At 36.5% G+C, this 22249-nt stretch overlaps 1 protein-coding gene across 3 annotated transcripts in view; it reads left to right on the forward strand.

Annotated features, from left to right (window-relative positions):
- Positions 1-22249, forward strand: part of ascc3 (activating signal cointegrator 1 complex subunit 3) — a 316582-nt gene that overhangs the window by 196490 nt on the left and 97843 nt on the right. For all 3 annotated transcript variants that reach the window (XM_031901620.1, NM_001374735.1, XM_031901619.1), the window contains 5 exon segments: positions 5047-5238; positions 6809-7033; positions 17800-17919; positions 18578-18742; positions 20444-20530. In XM_031901620.1, the coding sequence (XP_031757480.1) occupies positions 5047-5238; positions 6809-7033; positions 17800-17919; positions 18578-18742; positions 20444-20530 (789 nt within the window).

Raw genomic sequence — 22249 nt, forward strand, 5'->3', positions numbered from 1 at the left:
AGAAAATCATTTTTAAAAATTAAAATTATTTGTTTGGAGTTTGTGGGATATGGCCCTCCTATAATTTTATAAAGATCCAAGCTTAGAAAATATCCTTCTGCCCAGTTTATCTAAAGAGGTTTTAAAATGATAGATACAAAAAATGATCACCCTAGATATGCAGACTACTATTAGGTTTAACTGATATTGCTTTATAAAGCACTTTTTAATTACTCCTCTAAAAATAAAGGTGAGCTGGATATTAAAAGGTTTCCAGGCAGGTATCTCCGATGGTCTGGCTGCAGTATGTGCAGATAATATCTCAAATATGTTTATCTTTGTGCACGCAAATTCTTGAAATGAATTCTCACTTGCAGCTCATTCTTACACTCTTTGATTTCTTGGATCATTGCTCCCATCACGTTCTGTCAGTTTTGACATCCTTTTATCTGCTATATGAATTTTTAAGATTTAAAAAAAAAAGTCATTAATATTAAAAAGATTCTTCTATTTTACATACATAGTTTGCTTCTCATGCCGTCCAACACATTTTCAGCAATGCATGGACTGTACTGTGCTACTGTTTCAATTGGAAATAAATTACAAACATACTGTTGTCGACTAGCATCTGAATTTGAAATTTCTGAAACCTTATGCATAAGTGATATGATACTTTTTTCCTCAAGATCTTCAGAATGCCTTAGTTTATAGAAAACAACTGGCTGTTTGTATCCCATAGTGTTTTGTATTTTATGAAAGTCTTAAGCAGGAGTCCTCGAAAGGGAACCCAGTTTCACTCCTTGTTCAGTTAAGGCTCAGCCATTGGGTTTTCAAACACAGATTGTTGTGCTTTAATACCCAATGATTAAGCTATAGCATATAGGGAATTCTATGAAAATGGGAATTTTAAGAAAGACACTGGGGTTTTCTGTCAGGGTTTGCATACAGATGAAGAGAGGGTCCCTTCATTCAACATGATTTTCATGTGGATAAAATCTAAGAAGGCAGGAATTAATTATTAAAGAAACCACAAATTAATACATTTTAACATAGTTGTTTTTAATCTGTTAGTGATTCTGATTTTTATGGTGTACTTTTTATTTCCAAATTACACTGTTTACATGGCAGATTATTCACTCTGCCCCTTAAAATGTTGTTATATGTTATTCTATTAATATATTTTTTTAGTTGTAATATTGGTGTGTAGGCAGCCATCTCAGAGCATTGTTCCTGAGTCAGAGCTTTCAGAAGGAGCCAGTGCTACACATTTACACAACTGCTTTCTGAATGTACTGATCTACTTTCTGAACCGTTTTGTTTCTCCAATCCCATGTAACTGGAGGAGTCCTAAGCCGGACTTTCTAACTACTGAGTACTTTTCTGATATCCACTGGGAGCTGCTATCTTGCTACCTTCCCATTGTTCTGCTGATTGACTGCTGGGGTTGTCAGCACAAAGCATGACTTTTTATAGGGTATGGAATACACACTAAGGGGCTGATTTATTAAGACACGAATTCGAATCCGAATTGGAAAAATTCCGATTGGAAAACGAACATTTTGCGACTTTTATGTATTTTTTGCAATTTTTTTCGTTACCAATACGATTTTCGCGAAAAAACGCAAGTTTTTCGTAGCCATTACGATTCGCTCGTATCTTGTCGCGACTTTTTCGTATTGAGCGCTCGGAAGCGGCGGGCGAAACTTTCAGACTTAGCATGATTTTGGAAGCCTCCCATAGGACTCAATGGCACCCTGCAGCTCCAACCTGGCCCAAGAAAAGTCACCATACTGAAGCTTGAATGAATCTGAACGCTACGAAAAAATCGCCAGATTTTGCGCAACATTCGGAATGGCAACGAAAAAGTCGCGATAATTTTCCGAAAAATCGCCAAATACCGATCATTACGAAAAAAACGCAATCGGACGCATTCGGCCCGTTCGTGAGTAAGTAAATGTGCCCCTTAGAATATCCAGTTTTTTTTACATAATTTTAATGAGCCAACCGACAACAAAAATATTAAGCTTATGTATTTGAATTGACCATACCACTTAATTCAATTGTGTATATTTTAGATGTTTTCTTTAATGCTAAAGGCAACAGTTTTTAATGCTTTGTGTTCGCTGTGAAATCTGCAGTGTTCAGACATATATATATACCATAAATTTTTACAATGCACTAAACCATGTAAAATAGAAGGGAGTGCTTTTGTTTTAAAGGGGAAGGAAAGGCTAAGTCACTTGGGGGTGCCTAACATTTTGGCACCCCCAAGTGACTTAGCCTTTCCTTCTCCTTTAATACCTTTGGGTTCAAATATGTCCATAACTGCTTGAAAACTGTGCTCTACCCAGACCTTATGCCAGCTTCCGGTTTAGACTTTTCAGTATGTGGCTCAGGGGCGCTGCCCCTCATAGACTTCAATGACACAGCCTCACCTACTTAAAGTGAAGTGAATATTCATAGAGTGGGCGGAGCTTAGCGATGTCACAGCAGTAGTACCTGCTCTACTCGCTCCTCTCCCCCTCCCCCCCCCCGGCAGCAGCACAAGCAGAGAGACACAGAAGGAGGGAGGGGTTTTCCCTGCTGCTGCTGAGTAAAGCCTGTCAGTCAGTGCTGTGACCAGTTCCTGTGGGAGACTGAAGCGACACTCTCATGTCTCATTTGGCTCTGGCTTCAGACTGGAGAGGTTGTGTATGCAGCTCTCATATAATGGCAGTTTTAGGAGGTAAAATGCTTTCAAAACATCTTTCTTTCTGCATCATTTCACATTTTGAGGGAGATGAATATTATAACTGAATATGAACTTTATATAAAATGTCTCCTTTAACACTAGACACTTGCCCAATTGTCAGAATCTTAACAGCAAAGATGCTAAGGGAAGTGATAGTGTGATAACAGCATGATGATATGCAGCATGATAATCTTCCCTTTACACTGTGACTGCGGGCAGCTAGCAGGAGGCTGTAATAGCACCTTAACTCACTGGTCGCATGCAGCCGCTGTGGCACCACTACAGATTCTGTGCAAAAATACAACCGATAACCGGTATGCATGCTTATATACGTTAGGCTTTGCTCAAAAGAGCTATTAAGCTAAAAGAATAAGCAAGGCAAGAGATATGGCACTGAGTATTGTGTTTAGCAGCATATAGTGTGCACTGGAGCAATATTAGGCTTAAAGGAACGGTAACACCAAAATATGAAAGTGTATAAAAGTAATTACAATATAATGTACTGTTGCCCTGCATTGCTACAACTGGTGTGTTTGCCTCAGAAAGACTACTATAGTTTATATAAGTAAGCTGCTGTGTAGCCATGGGGGCAGCCATTCAAAAGAGAAAAGGCACAGATTACTTAGCAGATAACAGATAAACCCCCATTATATGGGGCTTATCTACTAGTTATCTGCTATGTAACCTGTGCCTTTTCTCCTTTTTTCCAGCTTGAATGGCTGCCCCCATGGCTACACAGCAGCTTATTTATATAGTAGCTTTTCTGTAGCAAAAACACCAGTTTTTTGCAGAGCAGCAGCACATTATATTTGAATTACTTTAAAACACTTTAAAACACGATTTTTTTTATTTTACTGTTCCTTTAATGAGTGTAAATGTCTGTAAAAAGTGTGTTTTGAGAGATTATTTAAAAACAAAAAGATTGTAAGATTGTATAGGAGGGATTTCCAGAGAAGCTTCAGCCATAGCTATAGATTTCTTGAGCTGCCTTGTGCTTTGGATAATTTTTGAGACGGTTAAACTCTCACGCACTTTTTTGTAATATTCCTCTATATTTTGCCCCACCTATTCCTGATAAAAAATATTCTACCGTATTTTATAATTACTGTGCTGTAATATTGGATTATTAGTAATTAAAACTAGACCAGAAAACACATGTAGCATGATGCACGCGAATGTGGAATAAAAGGGGTATTAATTCCATTAATCTATTTGTGTTTCTTTGGCCTGAGGAAGGGGACCATTAAAACCTAAAGGTTTTCTTTTTGCAGTTTAGTATAGAAGTATAGAAAAGTGGCATGATCTTCTTCCTTCACTGTCGGTTGGTTGGTCGCTGTCCCTGTGGGTAAATTGCTACAGGGCAGAGTGAGGTCAATTTATAGTTGCATTGCTGTTCAGTGGAACACACAGAACTGCAACTCATGGCATGAACCTGAACTACTACTAAAGGAAATAGGCACAATTTACTCCACACTTTTCAGGCACAGGAACACGACCTTTCTCACAGTTCCAATATTACAATGTAAAGGTTTTTAATTAGTATTTTTTTGATACCCACAGAGTGCAGAATTATTTTGCTATATATGTATACATAATGTTATCTTTTTAAGGGGCCAGGTTTTTATTGCCCTTGTGTATTGGTGCCATAATTGGTGTGAGTGTATATGAGAATGAGTGTATACTACTCCTTGGTGAATACCTATAGTCAGTGTGCAAGACACAGATTATTCACATGTCGTTGGCACATTTTTGGTCTAGAGAACATTTTAGGGCCTTTTTGCAATTTACCCTAAACATAAATTCACTTGTCGGTGGTTTACACCATGAAAGTTATTTGAATGTGGCTGCCTGGCATCCTTTTGCAGATCCAGAATGCCAAGGTAAATGGTGTTTAGTGGTTGTCTCTGCTCTGACCAGTCTGGTTTTAGCAGGAATCTGAAACAGAAACCTCATGTAAAGTAATTGCTGTGATGTGTAAAATTCATGACCAGAACAAAGCAAAAGCTTAACTTGTCGTCATGTAAGAGATTTGGCACCTTGCAATATAAAAAACCTTGCGTAAAGGATGACAACCAGACAAGGAGAAATTGACAAGAAGTCAGTTGTGGAACATAAAATATAATTACAATATGTAAAGAGCGCTTTCTCTGGGCTGCAAAGAGTTGGCTGGATTCCGCAGTATTTTGTGTTTCTCTGCAATGAAAACAATAGTAGTATTTAGAATATCAAATAAGCCGGACTAAGTCAGTGTAGTGATTGCATATTTCCGTTCTCACATGAATGTCTTTTCATTATGAACTAATCAGTCATTTACCAAATGCTTTTGTCTCCTACAGGTGCAAAGGTCCAGAAATAAGCAGCTAAGAGAGTTGTTTCCAGATGGATTTAGTATTCATCACGCAGGCATGCTGCGGCAAGATAGGAGTTTGGTGGAAAACCTTTTTTCACAGGGACATATCAAAGTCCTGGTTTGTACAGCCACATTAGCCTGGGGTGTCAATCTCCCTGCTCACGCTGTTATCATTAAGGTAAGAGATTATCCTGCTGCTCAGAATAAAATTGTCTGCTGCTTATTCCCCTATAAACCATTTGAACAATCCGCACCGTGGTACATTTTGTACAAATGTGTTTATAACAGCAATTATCTGCTAGATGTAATTATAATTGCAAGTTTGTCTCACTAGCTAGATTCTGTTACTGTTACATGCTGAAAGATTAGGAGACATAATGCGTCAGTACCCAGAATCCCCATGTTCACTTGCCATAGGCAAAATTTCCTGTACTTGTACAAAGTATGAGCTGTATTTATACAGCCTGTATGTTGCAATCTTTCATGCTTTTATCTTAATATAACATTTTACTGCATTCCTAAAATGTAAATGAGAATCATATAAATATGAACTTTTCATGTACTGAAACACCCTTTGTGAAATGTTGTGGCTCCTACTAGACAACAATTGCATTACTGGCCAGCATTAGGAAGCAGCCTACTAGGTTTAGACATCTATTTTTAAAATAGGAAATAATGGCATGTCTTCAATATATTTCCACTTTCAAAAGAGCCATAATATATAACATGGAAAGGTTACAGTGTGCATAAAATATTGGAGGGCTCATTTACTTCCGCAGATGCAGTGGGAAAGTTGCCCTTTTCCCTGCAATTAATTCAATCTAAAACCACTTTCATTGAAGATACTTGCATCCAAACACACTCTGCCCACTTCCAAATAGTTACACTCAGTGGCTATTGATCCATCCTGCCATCTGTTCCAAATGGAGCCTGCTGCATCTATTGATGCATGGCCCTGTGTGAACCCTGGAGCTGTCATCAACTCCTGGCCAGGCGGTAGCTATAGAGTTCCCTCAGTGCCCTCTGTCCATAGGCACAGGGCACTTGCAGCTAAAGTATCAAGCGCAGATGTAATTTGTATGCCAAACTCTTAACTGACATGAGAAGGAAGCGCAGGTGCGTCCATTTTGATAAATTAGAAACATTTACACTGCAGGTGCAAAAATCATCTGTCACATCTGGCACATCTGTCTCAGATTCAGTACCCCCACTGGGCAAACAGTTACAAATGAATTCTGGGGGGGAAAAAACAGTGCATTGTAGAAAAAAAAAATCAGTTAATTGTGCCCTTATTTTTTTTTTGCCCACATTTGCAAAGCTGCAGGCTAGGTGCCAAGTACAAAATTTTGTTTAATACGTTAAATGTTTAAAATTTTTAATACCCTGCCCTACAGATTGCGTCCAGGTGCTCAGATTTTTGTGCTTCTAGAATGGAAGACAAAAAGATGCTCCCCTCTCTGAATACTAGCCTTATGTAAAGCCTTTATGTACCATAAATCTAGTGTTGGCAACTGTTACATTGGTTGTAACACAGATAATCACTGATGATTTAAAAAGATGCCCCTGAGGTGCAAGAACACCCAGCAGTCATAAGAGTAAAAATGCTGTTTGTGATCCTTATTTACTGTATATCCTGCTCAAATCTTGAGAATATGTGGGACCAGCGTCCTATTTTAATATCGATATATACATAGTTTCTGAGATAATATTAGGCTCATTGCGTCATATTTCTTCTTTCCTATAAACAGGGTACACAGATCTATGATGCCAAAAGAGGCTCGTTTGTTGACCTTGGAATCCTAGATGTCATGCAGATATTCGGCCGTGCTGGTCGCCCTCAGTTTGATAAGTTTGGAGAAGGAACCATCATTACAACTCACGATAAGCTTAGCCACTACCTGACTCTTCTTACACAGCAAAATCCTATAGAAAGTCAGTTTCTTGAAAGCCTCGCTGACAATCTCAATGCAGAGGTAAGCTTAAACAGAGCTGTCAGATTTGGGGGGGGGGGTGGGAACCAAAAGGCACTGAAGTGCTCACAAAAAAATTCTATGATTAGACTTTGCAGAATATGTACTAGCAACCAGTCTGATCTTTTCTTATACTCTTTGTACTTGTAGTAGACTAATCAATACTGATTGCTGATTGCAATTTAGCTGCTGTGTTAGTAAATCAGCCCTATGACGCCTTGTGCAGTAATGTGACAGTTAAAAAACTGGCTTGAAAATGGCAACAATTGCCCAGAATAAATGTATTTTAATTCAGTAGTATGGCATAAGGTACTATTCTGCTTTATGACACTGAAGACAGAGCTCTGTGCAGCTTGCCTCTCAGATGACACCAGCTTGTACATTTTTGCGATAGAAACTGTGTGATTCAAATACATTTACATTGAGTTGAAAAATGTTCTGCTGAAAAACAGTAATTTTCCTGCTTATAAATTCTTAATTATTCATAAAGACTTTGTAAAAATGTAAGCAGTGGGTAGGTCTAGGGTTCAGCATTTTATTTTTTGAAAGAAATGGGGTGGGGTTCATTGAAGCATCTAGTGCTGAACTTATTTGCCAACTGAAATGAACAATGTGCCACTTGCTTCAAGTGCAGCAATAAACTCTGCAATGCATGATGTGTTTCAACGTGTGCCATTAAATACTGTAATACATATATATTGGGATGGGTATGGGATCCTTTATCCTGAAACCAGTTATCCAGAAAGCTCCAAATTATAAGAAGGACATCTCCCATAGAGCTCATTATTAGCAAATAATTTTAATTTTAAAAATTATTTCCTTTTTCTCTAATAATAAAACAGTACCTTGTTCTTGATCCTAACTAAGCTGCGTGAATATTGGTGGCAAAGCAATCTTAATGAGCTTATTTGATATTTGAATGACTTTTAGCAGATTTAAGACATGGAGATCCATATTATGGAAATTAGTGATGGGTGAAATAATTTGGCAGGCATGGATTATTGGATTATTGGAAACTACATTCGCGTTTCACCATTGGTGGATTTTTTGCGAAACGGGTGTCAAAATTTGCTGTGGAAAAGTGGACAGTTTTTACTATTTTAAACTTATTGACACACACTCATATATACAGTATATATATATATATATGTATGTTACCAGAAGGGTGGCACTCCGCTTTAATTGTATACCCAGGTGCACAGTAAAAATATAACACAAGAAAGACCAGCAACACTGGGATTTCTGTGCAAATCAAAAAAGTATATTTAAATGTGCATATACATATATATGTGTGTGTTTTTTTGTTTGTTTTGTTATTATTGCTTATTCGTATATTTACATGCAAAGTGCTAGTTTAAAAATGACCAGACTAGACCTTTGTGCACATATAGAGGCCATGGCCCTGGCCATGAACAAAACCATTTGCAGCTCTTGTTAAATAGGTTGATGGGAGGCCTGGACTTTTCATTACTATTTGATAAAATGTCTACTTAACATTATATTGATGGGGTATGAACAATCCTTCCGACCATATCGTCCCAACAATCAATCACACAGTTTAGTTGTGAAATAATGAAATCTGTCAATGGTTGGGACAAACGATCATCATCTTCAAAGGACCATTCACTGTGCGTGGCTTTATTTTGAAGGGTTAGTAAAAGGCACACAAGCGAACATGAAATGAAAGCAGCCAATTGGCAATGAATTTAATGATCAATAAAAATAAATAGAAGGCAAACAGTTTTAATTTTTTAACGTTATGCTATGACAAAAATCCCACTGAAAGAGCAAATCATGCTGCAAAATCACAGCAAAGCATGGCAAAAATAATTTGAAACGATGACATCTTTTTACATGGTCATTCTGCATCGATGGCAAATCAAATGGTCAAAACAATAGCCATACTAAAGCTTATTGATTATCTGAGAACGAGAAAATCTGCCTGGTTTATAGCCATCTTTAGAATGTGCAAAGTGACCCTTTTGGTGTGCTATTGACCATATATATATCTTTGTTTACTCTTTAAAAGATTCTTCCACAAAAGCTCACCCCTCCAATGCCCAGCTGTAATCTTTATCTTTTCCTTTTCCCTGCTTTGTGTATGCTGCCCACAATTGGTAGGAGTCTGCAAAACCCTTGACAACTGATTTGAATTTTTTTCTCCTGTCTGCCACAGCCTTGTATCTCCCCCAGCCCAACATGCAAGGGAATGCACAACACTATTAGGGGGATGGGAAGAGTATGGCCAGGCGTGTAGAAGCAGGAAGAATAAATTATTTTTAATAATGCAATTCGTGCTTAGTATTCCAGTATAAATTCTATGTTGTTAAAGTGTCAGTGTTGTATTAATCTGACCCTGCTCATACCCCAGAGAGCATTTTGTACAATTCATATTGTCAGAAGGTGAAATATAGGCAAATAAACAAACAAACAACATCAGAACTGGATAAAACTTTCTAGTTCTAAATAAAAGCAAACAAAAGGAATTCTGGGAATGAATTCCAAACTCTTAAAAAAATCCCATTTACATGGGTTTATCCTATAGGCTAAAACTCACCCACTGGGTTTGAAGCTGAAGCCAGGACAATAGCTGATCAGATTCCCAACTACAGACCTGTTTCGCCCTTCTTGGGGGCTCATCAGTGTAGTGTAGGGTTTTCTGATCAGCTTAGGTAGAGTCACCATGTGGTTCTACAAACAAATAAATAAGGTTGAGGAGACTGCCTCATACAGAGGCAGTCTCCCCAACCTTATTTATTTGTTAGTTCTAAATAGTAACCTGTACATCCTAAGATCTAATTTATGCTTGCTGCTTTATTAACTTGCAGACTAGCTAACCTCCCAAACATAAAGCAAACAGGTAAATAACTACTCTAAGCAGCAGATTTACTAAAACATTTCTCTTTAATAAACTTGTTCCCACAAATATCTTACATTTACTAAAAAGTCTAAACTAAAAAAAGTCAGTGCAGGGAAAGTCGCAAAAATTCAGAATTTTTCAACTTGTCGCATTGAAAACTGCGACTTTTTCTAATTGTTGCACAAAAAAAACAGCATCAAAAATCTGAAACCTCTAAAGTTTCGAATCAAAAGAAGGATCCTTCATGGAAGGGACATCTGCCATTGACTTCTATATGATCTTGACAAGCTTTAGCTGGCGGATTGTAGGATTCAGATTTTTAGCCGTTTTCAGACAAGTGAGTTTTTTTACGCAAACTTTATCGCTAAAAATCTGAATTGGAAAAAAAAAAATCCGACAGTTTGTAAATGGCCCCCTAAGAATTTTTGAGAAATTAGTTAGATATTAGTAATTAGTTCATTAGTTAGTAATTAGTAGAGATAATTGATTACAAGTAAAAATTTTATGGGCAAATAAGAACTTTGCACCTAAGTATTTTGGTGCATACAGTGGTTGGAGTGGGTAAAAAAACATGGGGGGTATCCAGAGTTTCATTACACACTCTGCCCTCTAGCATTTCATGACATCGTCTGCCCCCTAGCATTTCATGACATCGTCTGCCCCCTAGCATTTCATGGCACAGTCTGCCCCCTAGCATTTCATGGCACAATCGGCACCCTAGCATTTCACGGCACCATCTGCCCCCTAGCATTTCATGGCACAGTCTGCCCCCTAGCATATCATGGCACAATCGGCACCCTAGCATTTCACGGCACCATCTGCCCCCTAGCATTTCATGGCACAATCGGCACCCTAGCATTTCACGGCACCATCTGCCCCCTAGCATTTCATGGCACAATCGGCACCCTAGCATTTCACGGCACCATCTGCCCCCTAGCATTTCACGGCACTGTCTGACCCCTAGCATTTCACGGCACCGTCTGCCCCCTAGCATTTCATGGTACCGACTGCCCCCTAGAATTTCACAGCACCGACTGCCCCCTAGCATTTCACGGAACAATCTGGCTAGTAATTCATGCCACTTCAAATTTGAGGAGTCGCCCAACAGACCCTCTGCATACTAACTGCATTGTGGGTCTGGGCACATATTCACAGTATTTCATTACCTTCAAGTAGTTTCCCTGATTTTGCTGCTTCAGCGCATCCTAATTTCAAATATGCAGGTAACACAGAAGTAAGGATTGTTTCGTGGAAGAATGAAAATCTGGCAGGATGAAACAGGGTGTGGGTATCCCACTTTATCCCACCCCCCACTTGCAACAGTGGGTGAATTGCATTGGTAAATATATGTATATATATATATCAATATTTACAATAGGTAAAAGAGTACTTGAATAAAAGCAAAGCAAGAAAATTCTAAATCAGAAGACAATCGACAGCCCTTTTCTTTGCATAAGCCTATTTCCATTTGTACCATAGCTTGTAGTGGAACAAGTGAGAATATGTACTTACTGAAAACAGTGCCAGGAAGAGTTTGCACCCACAGTTGCTTGTCATACATCCAAGATGAAGAATGTATGGTGCCCTGTGAACTGACAGACAACAGCATGCAAATATACCTATGTTAAGCAGATCCTCTAAAAATTAGGGACACAAATGACAACACATTGCAGGGCTGCCAATTCATTTCAGCCCAATATATTTGCAAAAAGGTAGCTATGATAATTTCACAGAATTGCCACTGATTCTTAAGTTCACTACTGTTCATTTTATTTTAGTTTTTCTTATAAAAGTAGAGAGAGCTCTGTCAAAATGCTGCAGGCATGTTCAGATGTTGATATCATGCTTTCTAAAAATTTTGTGCAAACTGACTTATGCTAACTACTTTTTTAGGGTAATGTTTTTGTGCTGTTACTGGTCTCTAATCCACAAGATATATATTCTCTTCAGATCCTTAAATGCTGTTTTAGGTAGAAGCTAAAATATATCCACTAGGTTTTACTAGGATTTGCTAAGGGAGATATAGAAGAAATGATAAAGACGGAGTGAAAGTAATGGTTATGGTGGAGGACAACTTTTTGGGAAGCAGGAACACATCTAATAAACATGTGGGACACAAGGTTTTCACTTTGCCTTATGGCAGAAACAGCTCTGCCTGCACCATCATTATCCTTAAACGCTGGTTTACCATATCAAGGTAATGTGGAGTGCTGTGCCTTAAAACTATTACTGTGTACATCTGCACACCCTGTCAGCACCTCCAGCTTCCTTTTATACTCCAAAATCATACAGGCAGGCTAATAACATATAGAAATGGAGCAGCTGTCATTTGTGCAATGTCTAGCTTATAAAGCACTAGCTCTATAACATGTAGCATAACATGACAATGAGGTATTGATTAAATGCAACCAAGTTAATTAGTATTAATTAAGTTAAGTTATATATATTTATTATTGCAGCAAATAATCATTTATAGGGGTTGCAGTCTTTTCTAGAAAATGTAGATGACCAGAAAATGAGTAGTAGAAACTGCTGTAGAAATATTTGATTTTGCCACCAGATGGCAGTCTAAGACTAGTTTATAAAAATGTTAGCTATTTCAAAAGTATCATCCTGTTGGATGCCAGGCATTATTTTCAAAAAAAGATGAGATTTAAAGGTTTAGATCAGCAGCATTTTACCTAGAATGTATGATAAGGGGAAAAGATAACTAGTTATATCTATAAAGCCAGTAAGGTTAATATTACTACAGGTATAGGACCCATTATCCAGAATGCTTGGGACCAAGGGTATTCCAGATAAGGGGTCTTTCCATAATTTGGATCTTCATACCTTAAGTCTACTAAAAAATCAATAAAACATGAATTAAACCCAATAGGATTGTTTTGCATCCAATAAGGATTATTTATATCTTAGTTGGGATCAATTACAAGGTACTGTTTTATTACTACAGAGAAAAAGGAAATCAGTTTTAAAATTCTGAGTTATTTGATTAAAATGGAGTCTATGGGAGAAAGGCTTTCCGTAATTCGGAGCTTTCTGGATAACGGGTTTCCGGATAAGGGATCCCATACCTGTACTAACATTTACAAAGCACCAAGGAAGAACATTATGATAGTGAAGTATAAAAGCATTGTTATTAATAATGGGAACTGGTAATTGGTACCTGGGGTTTTCCAGATAAGTGATCTTTAAGTAATTTGGATCACCATACCTTAAGTCTGTTAAAATCATTTAAAAATGAATTAAATCCAATAGGATTATTTTGCTTCCAACAGAGAAAAATAAATCATTTTTAAAAATTAGAATAATTTGCTTAAAATGGACTCTGTGGGAGATCGTCATCCTGTATTTTTCTGGATAATGGCTTTCCAGATAACTGATCCTATACCTTTATTAATCCTAATAATATATGTGTCAGAGGGTTTTTTGTGTTGATCTATGTTGTTCTAGCATTTTACTACATTTTACTACATTTTAATAATGGATGCAGACATCTGATTGGTTGCTTTGCTTTTACTGAACTGTGGCAGACTTTTGCCTGTTTACTACTAACATATATTTCTTATTTATAAAAACAAGTAAAATTAAAAAAAAAAAAATGATTGAAATTAAAAAATGATAAATGATTTTTTGTATAATAGTATGTTTATTTCAGTGCAGTAAACCATAACAAAATGACACACTCATTATTATCATTACAATGCTGCATTTATCATAATTCATTGGTCACTGCACTGGAGCCAATTTATACTTTGTCACATGGTAGTCCCAACTATCCCTTGCTGTTCCTGCACAGGCACCATTCCATTCAGTCTGCTGCATTCTCAAATTCCTTGAAGGTTTCCATTATTTTTATAGATAACAGCCATACAACATGTTGGCAGCTATCGAAAGTATTCTGCACAAATAAAGATGTCTAGTTCTTGATATATGATGCCAACTATTTATGCAAGTTGGTGTTATAAAACATTAAATGGGAAACATACTGTTTGCATTGGACAGTTTTTATATTTTGGATTTTCACCACAAATATGCAACATGAAACTACATTTCAGTGGAATTCCCACAATAGATACAGTTAAAAATGCACAGCTTTGATGAATGAGCTCTGCTGGTTTTTTTTTCTTTGAACACATGATCCACTGCTTGTCTGCCCTGTTAAATGTTTAACTCAGCTGCAGTCTTTAAACTTGCATTTGGGGTTTCATGGAATTAGAAATTGGTAAGGGGAAAGTAAGCTACTTAACCTACATGCTGAAAGTGAGGGGCCAGTGATGTTCAGATTTATATATTTAAAAATAAGAATTGCTGAGTGGTGACTACATGTAATGTTTACAGATACAATGTATTCAGTTGCCTAGCTGTGAAAAATAAAAAAATTTCGGTTATATAATACATTTAGTACAATATAGAAACCATTGGTAAGCTGACGTAATTCGTTTTTGTTTATTTTTTAAAATAAATATAAATGCCCCAGTCTGTCAGTGGATTTGCAAAGCAAAGGTGCCTTGCTGTCTGTTAAAAGTTCAGGTGCAATTACAGAAATGCATAGCTTTAGAAAAACAAGCTTTATATTTTCAACAATATTTTTCGGATATGGGATCTTTCCGTTATTTGGAACTCCCATACATCAAAATGTTGAAACTTGTGTAATTTTAGAGGTTTTTTCTACCACTACTAAATTCACTTTTGTAAAAAATCATGAATGTCTACTCATTTATTAAAACCGCAACAAAAAACGCAAATATGACTAAACATGAATACCTCTAATAATGAATTTTACATCACTTAACATGAATAGCTCCCCAAAAAGTACAAAAAAAATCAAATACCTCAAAGTAAAAGGAGTGCAAAAAAAAAATACCTAGGATGGCTCCCGATTTTTAAATGACCTTGACAGCTTTTAGATGGCATATTTTTGATGGTTTTGACACATAATAAATGGCAAAAAAAATGCAAACAAAAAGATCATGTTTTTAGCTCAAAAAACCCACAAGTTGCTGAGAAAAAATGACCCATAATTTACAAAAGCATAATTTAAACATTAAAAAACCCAATACGATTGTTTTCCCTCCAATAAGGATTCATGACATCTAATTTGGGATCGAGTACGAGGTACTGTTTTATTATTATTATTAAAAAGGAAAATAAATTACAAAAAATATAGTTTATAGTCATTTTTAAAAATGTGAATTATTTGTTCAAAATAGAGTCTGTGGGAAGTAGCCTTCTCATAGATCCCATACTTGTACTGAAGACATGGGCAAAGGATCTGGCAACAATTGCACAAATTGTTATATTCCCAACATAATACATGCAGAATGTAGCCAAACCATTATCACTCATATGCACCTGTGTGGGGTCATCAACTGACCAATTACAAGATGGTCTTTATTTCTGTGCAGCGATACCAACTTGTAGGATTGGATGCTTGCATGTTTTTATTTATATAGTGCTACTTATGTACTAAGCTCTGTACAGTGAAACAATAAATGAATAGATCCAATAGGTGTCATTAATAAATATAAATAACTATAAAGTATAGGAGGTCCCTGCCATACAGCTTACAGTCTAAGTGATTTTAGAAGAATTGACATTTTTAATGCAAGTTTTAAAGTGATACATAACATAATGCAGTGGTACTGGTCTTTTAAAACCTAAAAGGCATAGTCAGTATGTAATCTGTTGCCTCACAAAGTTGGACATGACTTCTTACAAATTAGACTAAGATTAGACTCATACAAAGCAAACAAATATATATTGAAACTTGACATACAAACAGTTTTGGAATTCCTTCCATTGTTTTTGGTAAATGTCACTTTTATATTGATTCAGTCAAATTAATAACTCAAAATCTTCACAATGCTGCATTTTAGAATCAGTTTACTGCCAGAGCTACAGCTGATATACTCGTCCAGACACAGCCTAGATCAAGCAGGATACAATGTTGATGCTAACAGCCTTTATAAGGCTGGCGTGAGCAAAAGTCTAACATAATAGCCAGAACACTGCTTCCTCCTTTAGAACTGTCTAAGCTGTTTGCAGTCAGAAACCAATCAGTGACTTGAGGTGGGGGGGCCATATGGGACATAACTGTTCTGTAAGTTTGAATTTGAATCTGACTTGTGTCCCATGTGTGCATCTTTTCTATAAATCATTTATTAATATTTTAGGGTCACTGGATTGCTTCCCTGCAAAGTACTGTCTTATGCTTTTAAGGCTGTGATTTACTCCTCGGCTAAATATGCTGGAGGAAAGTGTAAGGGCTTATAACGTACCATCTTAACCTTTTCTAAATCTGGCCCAGTAACCGCCCCCCCATCCCAAACTTGTAGGCAATAATTAATACTGTATTTGTCAGCTTTCACTTTGGACTAAAAATGGTAATTTGCTTTGAATGGCCCTTTTATTATACGTGTAGCTCCCTATAGATCTGCTATGGTCCCTGTCCGTGTTTCAGATGAGGGGTGGGCATGTTCTAAGGGTCCCTGCCAGAATCACAGTAGAAGGGGGATAGCCAATCAGAGCCCTGCAGTCACACAAAGAAAGGCTTCACTTCTCTATCAGGTCAGGCTAACTGCTGATTGTGTGCTGAGTTCCACTAGTACCCCCACACAGCCTGGAAAATGAGGCAGCAGGAAGTGCAACACATGGGTGGAACTAGTAGAGTTTACAGAGAACCTTTCAATAAATCAATATGAAGCCTTCCTTCTATTTTTAAAAGAGTGTAATGCACTGGAAAATCTTTTTTTTGGTATTGAACATCTGGACCAAGTATCTGGTACCCAGGGGTGATCCACTCTAAAAAGTATGCTCAGTATCTTTTTGACTTTTAGCACAGAAAACTTTTGAAAACTCCTCAAAAATCCTGAAAAAAAAAAAATCAAATTCAAACATTGATAAATCCCCCCCTTAAATTTAATTCACAACTGTTTTTTTTACACAACTTCATGAGGCCCTAAAGTCTTATTACTGAAAATTCAGCCTCCTTTGGAGATTTAGTTGTAGCGATATGTCAAATTTAAGTTTTAGCATTGGCAGCAGTGCATAGAGTATACTGTTCCTCCTCTTAAAAGTATAGAAACCAGAATTTGTAGACAAAAAAATAACTTGTAAAGATATTTCAGTGTTAAAATTACATGATCATTTTTTAGTATTAAATGCCTTACAAGGTTAAAAAAATCAGATTATAATCATCTGTGTTAACAGACAGAATATTTAAGTATGTTGCCGTTGCAGTACAAGAATAGTGGGAGGGTTGCCGGTCTGACATGCATGATGTCTGTATACAGAAAAATATTTAACTGTTAAACAGTGTTACTGTCATAGGGAAAAAGCTCATTCTGCCCTTCCATAGATCCATCTCTGTAGGATAACTAGCACTTAATCCCATGCATTCTGTTACAAAAAATAATTTTGTCCTGTTTGTTGCATATTCTGTCCAAGGTGCGCTGTGCTCCTGTTTTTATTATTATCTTTATATATTATAATAAAAGCAGCACGTAATATACACTCCTTTTGCTCCTTATAATTTGGCTAAGCTTATTAGATATAGATGTAGGAATCAAGTATAAACCTCTTGCCCTTTTTGCCTACATTTTGAAAGATAGAATGTTATTTGCTGGGTTGGTAATGGTGGTGCCTGTTTCTTTGTATTTCAATCTGTCAGAGAGACATGCAGAACTGATGCACACACAGCCTTAGATTTGTAAGTCAGATTTTAGTCACTTGTCACTTAAATAAACAAGTATAAAGTAAAAATACATTGCAATACTAATGTTGTTCCCGTGTTAGTGTTTCTTAGGTTTAGTAAACTGACTTTTTGAGCAAATACTAAAACATTCCATGACTGTATGACATGCTTCAATGTAATGTGTGTAATGTATGGCTTTTGTTCTTCTCGCAGGTTGCACTTGGAACAGTCACTAACGTGGAAGAAGCAGTGAAGTGGCTGAGTTACACTTACCTTTATGTACGGATGAGAGCAAATCCTTTAGTTTATGGCATCAGTCACAAAGTTTATCAGGTACAAGATATATTTATATTAAATACAAATATCTTCTTTAATTGTGATCTATCATCAGAATGTATTTTGAGAAGTATTTTAGGTTGTCCCTCTGATAACTTTTAGTTCCTAAAATATTAGTTAATTTCAATGTGAGACTTCTCTTCTGTTTTACCTGTACGGTTTACCTGTACTGTTTTGTTTTACTTTAAATCTATTTTGTCTATTCTATACAAACATGGTTGTCTTACATCTTACAAATGGAGCACAAATATTGTACTTTTTAACCTTAGTTCTGTTTCTATTGCCCTGTGCTCCATCTGCAGCTTCTCTTTCTTTCTCTCTTTCTGAATTTGACATTATTTTTCTTTAGTCTCTCCGTTTATAAAATATTTTACCAATGATGCAAGGAGACGTTACTTTGCCCCCAGCAAAATACTTTTAGGGCCCCCAAAGCATTGCAAATAAGATATTTGTCATAAAAATATCTTTAAACTACTTAAGTCAATGTTCCTATTCTTCCTGGACCCCTTGGCTTTTGCAGGGACTGCTGCTTCTATATTTACACCCCTGTATTTTATCAGAAATGATTTGGTATTCTGAGCTGTCTTTTTTTTTTATCTACAATGCACTAACAAGCCTTCAATTCTATCCATTTTGTCATTGTTTTCATAACCAGATGGATCCTGCATTAGAGAAGCACAGGGAACAGCTGGTAATTGAAGCAGGGCGTAAGTTGGACAAAGCTCGTATGATTCGATTTGAAGAGAGAACGGGATTCTTTTCCTCAACAGACTTGGGTAGAACTTCAAGTCACTTTTACATTAAATACAACACAATTGAGGTAATATAGTAGTATCTAACATGGGAAAAAAATCTATCAAATTCAAATGAGCAATAAAAATTAATGTAATGTTAAAAGGAAGAACTTCTAAGAATTAGATAATGTTTATCATAAACTCCATTGTTTCTTCTTTGCAGATTGTCAGGCACTTTATATTTTATGTAATTAATTAGATTCATTTTAAGCTGTCATAGTAGTTCTAGGTGTTTGTCTAGTATCACTTTAGCTGCATTTTGTTACAGCGAAGAGGAAAAGATTGTGATACAATGTACAGATTATTTGGACCAAAATAAACAGATAAATTGTCTGCTTGCTGATGCTTGTAAAGATGTCCTGTGTGAGAAAATCTGATAACAATTTGGCACTTAGAGGCATCATAAAGGACTATGGAGTTGAGCCGTGGTGTAAGTGTGCTGCCAGCATCACTGGCACTAGTCCTAATGTGTACTGAGAAGTGGAGCTTGGAGGTACAGATTCAAATAAGGCCACTGAAGGGCCTTGGCTTCTGCTCAGTAACACAGTGCCAGAAGCATGCTGGACTTATTCCAAGCAGAGCAGCATCTCAGATACAAAGCTGGAGATTTGTTCTTTTATGCGGTAGATTATTTTGAAATCATTTGCTTTTTCACACATTAGGTATTTAAAAACTGTGTTTCCTTTGCATGCTTTTAATGTAGGTTTTATTAACTGGTAGTGCCTCATCTGCCAGCAGAAAAAGATTGCTTGCTATGTAATATGTGCAGCGCACAGTGTAATAAAGTTTCTTACTGAATAAACTCTTATTTTAATAAGACCCGCACACAGATTTGTAAACAGATGCTTTATTACAGAACTTAAATCGTAAGACCACACCCTGATTATTAAAATAACATAGATGCAGTGATGGACCACAAGGTACTTGCAAACAAGGCTAGTACCTCTTATCTCAGCTTTCACTCACCTGGGGTGGCATCTCCCTTACTATCCCCCTGCTCATTGTTGTGGTACATTCACGTTCACACTTTTTTTTGTAAGTCAAAAAAAAAGTCATTTTGGGCAGGAGTGGAGTGTACTATACCATGATTGTTTTTGTGCCCCCTCCCCCTGCAGCTCTGCCTGTGCAGTTACCTATTTTACCTACCCCTAGTTTGACCCTGCATAGTGGTGGCTAAAATTATGGCATCCATTATCCAGGAGCCAGATATAGAGAAACTCCAGATTACAGGAAGACCAACGCACTCAGAATTATTTTTTATTCTTTTATTTTTCTCTGTAGTACAACATAGGATCTTTTATTCAGAAACCCCCATATCCAGAAACATCCAAAGTTCAGGAAGGCCTTGTAGAGTCTGTTAAGCAATTTTTTAAAATTATTAAATTTTTCTCAGTAATAATAAAACAGTGCTTTGTGTTAGATCCTAAGTAAGTTACATGAATCCATATTGGTGGCAAAACAATCCTGTTGGGTTTATTTCATGTTTGAATGTTTTATAGAAGACTTTAGGTATGGTGATCCTAATTACAGAGCAAATCCTTACCTGGAAAACTGCAAGTCCCAAGCATTATGCATAATTGATCCCATACTTGTGTTAATTGTTTTCAGTTTGCTTTCTTGTTGTCATGTATGAATGTATTTAAAGTGACAGTCCAACAGGGCTGTAAAAATATATGCACTGCCACCCAGTAATCATGCTTTTACCAATTTTGTTTCTTAATGTGCAGACATTTAATGAATTATTTGATGCCCACAAAACAGAAGGGGATATAGTGGCTATTGTGTCAAAAGCTGAGGAATTTGAGCAGATTAAGGTAAGAACCATGTAGATGACAATACATTTATCAAACAGTTCTTTTATGTGTACTTTTATAAACTGTGTGCACAGAGAAGTGGATGGGTCAGAATAATTACAAAATTGTGTTTTCACACAAAATTCTGTGTATGTGGTGAACTCAACAAGGGTTGTGTGTTTCTATTATTTTGCCTAATGAGGGAAGAGCAGTACAATAGGATCTTCCACACCTTTTATGTGCTTGTATTTCAGTATCGGGAACGTCAGTTTGGTGATGACTTATTCCACTTAAAAAATCTTTTAAACACTTGATTGCCAGTCCCATGAAGCTATATAGGACACAGTGGAGTATCTTTTTAAAACTGTATTTTTTTGTCACAGATAAGATTTAGTTATTGACATCTTGACTCCTGAGGTGTTGGGAATACTTTTTAAACAATGAAGTTAAAAAAAGGCACCAATTCCTACCTGTTCCCGTAAGCAGTTGGAATAGTCCTAAAGTGAGCTAAAATGTTTCCCATTCCTTTGGCCCTCACCCTCTACTTGTCTGTTGGTAAAATATTAGATTCGCTGTGTGTCATTAGATCATGGTTATAAGTGTCTTCTGATTTCTAAACTTTCGCAGTACGAAAATAACGTGGGGGAAGGAAAAGGCACCCCACTTTAAGGGCAAAGACTTTCAAACTGAATTTGAGATATAAAATTAAAAAGAGAAAGTATAAAGTGTCAAGGATAATGTATAAAGTATAAAGAATATTAGTGGAGGAACCAAAAAAGTGTGTTGCTCTATTATTACAGCTAGCATGTAATTGTAACACCTATTCACTAACATTCCTCAAGCTTAATAAGCCACGAATGCCAATGGTTTGGGTTTTTGGGGTTTTTGTCTTGTTTGTTTTGTTAAGTCTTGGATTATTGCATACAATTAGCAACGGTAATGTGCCTTTTATTACTCTCAGTAAAATAACACATTTAGTTCTATTTGCATTATATTATTCCTGCTTTAAAACCAATTGTTCACCTAGAAACCCAATGGAGCTTTCCATGTTTATTAGGCAAACAGCACTGTGACATTTAGACTGATTTAAGAGCCAGCCATTTAATTTCTGTTATTCAACTCAATCTTTTCACTAAAATATGACCCAGCGATTTCCTATTGAGTGCTCTCCATGAGTACTGAAAAAGAGAAATCCAATTTGCTAATTCTGCTGTGCACTCAAATAGTATGGATTATAAGCAATGAGTATAAGAGACACAGCAGACTAGCACATTTGTTTTGGTGCTTTTGTGTAGTTCAGTTTTGAATAAGGGCTGATACACATGGACAGTAATTTCATTAATTTAATGTACCTTGAGCACATTGTTCATAAAAACTGTGTAATGATAATTAAATTGAGCAGTACTAATAAACTTTATTCAAGCATTTGGAGTTGGTAAAAGTTTTCTAAATTAATCTTGCACAACATCTGATCCATGCTCAAATTATTGTAGGGGTCTATGTGAGCCATTACATTAAGTAATTTGTTTTATTTGCAGTTGTGACACTTGTGTTTTGATAGGGTAGTATCTCAGCTACAGTAGCTCATAATTTCTTATAATATACAAATCCAACTTCATCATTCAACAACTTGCCTGACTATGCCACAAGAACAATATTTGTCATGTCAAGTTGTTGCAAGATTTATATACAGTATACTGTATCTAGCTGTATAGCAAAAGTTTTAAATAGTTGTACAGT

The sequence above is a fragment of the Xenopus tropicalis genome, chromosome 5 (assembly GCF_000004195.4).
Source record: "Xenopus tropicalis strain Nigerian chromosome 5, UCB_Xtro_10.0, whole genome shotgun sequence".
Taxonomy (NCBI): Eukaryota; Metazoa; Chordata; class Amphibia; order Anura; family Pipidae; genus Xenopus; species Xenopus tropicalis.